The sequence below is a fragment of the Crocuta crocuta genome, unplaced genomic scaffold (assembly GCF_008692635.1).
Source record: "Crocuta crocuta isolate KB4526 unplaced genomic scaffold, BGI_CrCroc_1.0 scaffold630, whole genome shotgun sequence".
Classification (NCBI taxonomy): domain Eukaryota; kingdom Metazoa; phylum Chordata; class Mammalia; order Carnivora; family Hyaenidae; genus Crocuta; species Crocuta crocuta.
The window spans coordinates 479,313-483,067 of record NW_027532833.1 but is presented as its reverse complement, the minus strand read 5'-3'; the positions used below and the strand labels follow the sequence as shown (position 1 = coordinate 483,067).

At 36.3% G+C, this 3,755-nt stretch overlaps 1 protein-coding gene across 1 annotated transcript in view; it reads right to left on the bottom strand.

Annotated features, from left to right (window-relative positions):
• Nucleotides 1-407: 407 nt before the first annotated feature.
• Nucleotides 408-3,755, bottom strand: part of GK (glycerol kinase) — a 75,769-nt gene continuing 72,421 nt past the window's right edge. Inside the window, exons 19-20 of the mRNA XM_077745321.1 lie at nt 3,321-3,407; nt 408-1,552 (exon numbers count right to left, since the gene is read on the bottom strand). Of these exons, the coding sequence (XP_077601447.1) occupies nt 1,542-1,552; nt 3,321-3,407 (98 nt within the window). The 3' untranslated portion in view covers nt 408-1,541. The remainder of the gene's footprint in view (nt 1,553-3,320; nt 3,408-3,755) is intronic.

The window sequence follows — 3,755 nt, the reverse complement described above, 5'->3', positions numbered from 1 at the left end:
TAATACTAAATATTTTGAGAAATTCATGGTTTCATTGGTAGCCGTTTCTAACTGCAAACCCTGCTTCAGTTGTAATAGGACAGTGAGTGGAGGTATTTCCCTGGGATCTCAAATAGAAACTGGCTGCTTACCAGCAATGAATAACACATTTGGATAGAAAAATATCCTTGGCTTGATTCCTAAAGTTTTTTTTTCTACTTCAACTTTTAACCTTTTTTGATATCCCCTCCAAAGAGTCCCAAATGTATCTAAAATTATGTCAAAGGAAAATAACTTTATATGGACTAGAGCTTGTGTTGGAAAACAAGGTTTACTGTAGCATTTCACAGCTTTTTCTTTTTTCCTTTTTAAAAAACATATATCCAGCTAAAACAATGAAATAAAAAGCATGGTATAAGAACTATAGGTGAAGTCATAATAAAGTACATTTTCTTTTATTGACATAGAACATATACTTAAACTTTAAATGCTGGCTCTTTAAGACAAAGTTTCTCCTGGGAAATATGCATAACCGTTGCCCAAAAATGTACACAGTGTTTCCCCCAAAATATTTATACACATAGTGGTCCGCTTAAGACCTGCCCCATTATAGCCTACTGGATACAATGTGCTCTTAATTTATAAACGGGCTACCCTCTGTATATAAAATATAAAGGCATGTATGTTATACATACAAAGTAAGAAATATAAAAAGGAGATGGAAAGAAAAAAAAAGTGTTCTTCCCTATAAGATCGAGATAGAGATTCAGTGTATTTAGTGAGATCATGTAAAATGTACTCTTGATTTATAAATGGGCTACTCTCAGTATATAAAATAGGCATGTATGTTATACATACAAAGTAAGAAATATAAAAAGGAGAGATGAAAAAAGAAAGAAAGGGTCCTTCCCTGTAAGATCCAGACAGCAATTCAGTGAATTCGCAAGACCATGTAAAATGTCTGCAGTTTCAGTTTTTGGCAAATACCTTTCCGCAAGATATCTAAGCTATGAGACTACTAAATTTCCGTTTTAAGAATTTAGCAGAGGTTTCCATTGAAGCATTCAGTGAAGGTGCTGTGGTCTCCTTACTGTGCAGAAAGGAGGACTTTTAGGGTCTGTCAAAAAGAAACAAGCAAAAAGCCACTCATTTGTAGCGGGTTAGTAATCACCTCTTAAGCAAGTGTGTGTGGTACGGAGAATCAAATCCCAGACCATCAGCGTTTGAATATGTTTGATGGAAGATTCCAATGAAGGATCTGAATTCGTCCTAGATCTCAGAGGGAATGGGGCAGGATGCGATGGCAAAGGAGGGGTCAGCCCTCAAGGTGGCTGGTCCAATCTTAACTCTTGAGGTTAAAAAACACACCAAATGTTTCTAAAGCATTCTTTCTGCTGCATTTTCTTTATTTCAAGCCACAGGTCTACTTGGAGGGTCATGCAGCAAGTGGCTTATAAATAAAATCAGAGTCTATGAATAGTGTCATCACATTAAGAGACAGTTGTTGGATTCTCTCATTAGGCAAAGAGCTCGCATCTTTGGAATCCACGAGTTGGGATTATTTATGGGATACCTAAAATGGGGGACAAAAACCATATATATCAATAACAACATACATGTAATTCAAGAATTAAGGCAATGAAGACTATTCAATCATTTAGGGAGCTAGCAATTCCACATGATTTCTAAATACTGCTTCAGAGTTAAAATGCAACAAATAAAACTAGGCCAATTCCAAAATTAGCAAATATTAACACTACCGCTAACTGTTTACCCACGCAAACAATTCCCACATTTCTCAAATCTCAGCATATGTTACCAAGAAAGAACTGAAAGGTGGTGGTGACCTTATCTATTTGGAAGTCTGAGATTTTGGACAAGTAACATACCCCTTAGCTTCGAGATAGGCTATAGGCCTCAGTTTTCATAGAGAGCAGGCCCTTTTGACCTGCCATGGTACCAAGAGGGAAACAGGAGGTTTTGAAAAATAATCAGTGAAAACATTCACTTGCAATATTTTTTTCCCTTTCCCAAACCATCATTAGGCAGCCAGAAACACTGAGGATAACGAAAAAACAATAGAGCCTTTCCTAAAGTATCCTCTAAATTTCTTTATGAATCTAAATTATAGTTCTAGGGAATATTTAGACTTCTCCACCAAACATTCTCAAGAAGCAGAAAGAAGATGGACACCTGCTAATTGCATACAGGCTTACGTATAGAGAAGCCCTTTGTAAGGTGTAAAGCGCTAATACCAATATGAGGTATTGTTTTTATGGAAGCAGAAGATTTGAACACATTTATTCTGAGTAGGAAAAATATGGAAAAAAGGGAATCTAGTTTGAAGTTCTCATACAAGGAATCCATACTGTATCATTAAAAGATAACCTAATGGTCTGCTGGTGTCAATAGTTTTCATTTTGTATTTATATGCGGCTNGGTGCTTCCTCCAGGTCAGTTAACTTTATACTTTATATGTTAAACCCAGGCTACCATCTAATTAATTAAGAGAAATAATTTAACTCTTTATAATTTCTTTCATTATGAAACTTTAAGAAACATTTTACTTTCTTGGTAACATATGGAAAAAGTCATTGCCATTTAAGCCCTTAACTTGAAGAAAAATCAAGCTACCATCAGGAACAGCTTCCAAAAATGATTATTACATTCAAATTAACACAGGTTATGCAATGGATTTTACAACGTGCTGAAAAATTTTACGTTTATAAGAATATTCTGAAGTTAACGTGCAAAAAATAATTCGGTTTTAATTTCAACTCCGATTTATTTTAGCAATAATTTTTAAAACTGCAGTTCACAAAATACAGTCTTTCAACTAAAATAAAAGTGACTATTGGGTTTCCCCAGTTCTAGAGTTTTCCAGAGGCTCTGCTCAGACGTACTCTGGCTGAAACTCTTACCAGAACTGAAATATTAAGACTTGCAGGGCAAACTTTCTGAGGCGTGACAAACTTCTGGACGTGTGAAAGCCAATGCAATGAATGTCAGAAGTATACTTTAGGGGTCATCTGTCAGTCTGGAAAGTTTGCCCCTGTAAGCATTCTCAAGACTACTTTCACGCCAGCTTAGTGCTGCAGCTGCCACAGAAGGTAGCCCCCCAAAGAAATTGTCATTTACTAAAAGTAAGAGAATTAGGCAGGGTCACAGTCCTCACTTCTGACTGCCCCAAAGATTAAGTGGTCTAACTAATTAGACCTTTCATGGATATTCCAGGTTCCTAAGCATAGGGAGAATGAAAAACACTGAACATTTGCTGCTGAGTTATACACAAATACATTAGCGCTAACTAATAAAATTGTCTAATTTAAAGAGCAACTGACCTGAGATGTACCTTGCTCCGATTAACATTACCATGCTACTCACTATAAAAAAGCCCAAGGGTAGACTACAGAAGATACTAGGGTCACCTGTGGTCATCCAAGTAGAAGGGGATTCCAGTCAAGCAAACCAAAAGAGAGACACATAATTACAATATTTGTGTTAAGAATCACATGGCAGCAAAACAAAACAAGTTATAAAAATAGTATATTCGTAAAAGCTAGCAAAGAGTTATTACTTTAAATCAAAAACATAATCAATATAGAAGGCTTATGACAGTTAACAAACAGCATGCCACAAGGAGCCAAGAACATAATCCATATAGACCCACATAAGCCTTCCACTGGCAAAGCCAAAGAGAGGTGATGGAGAGCTTTTTGGGAGGCTGTTGAATTTAGCTTTCTTGCGTCTTCCCCTGGAGATACAAATTGTGGAAT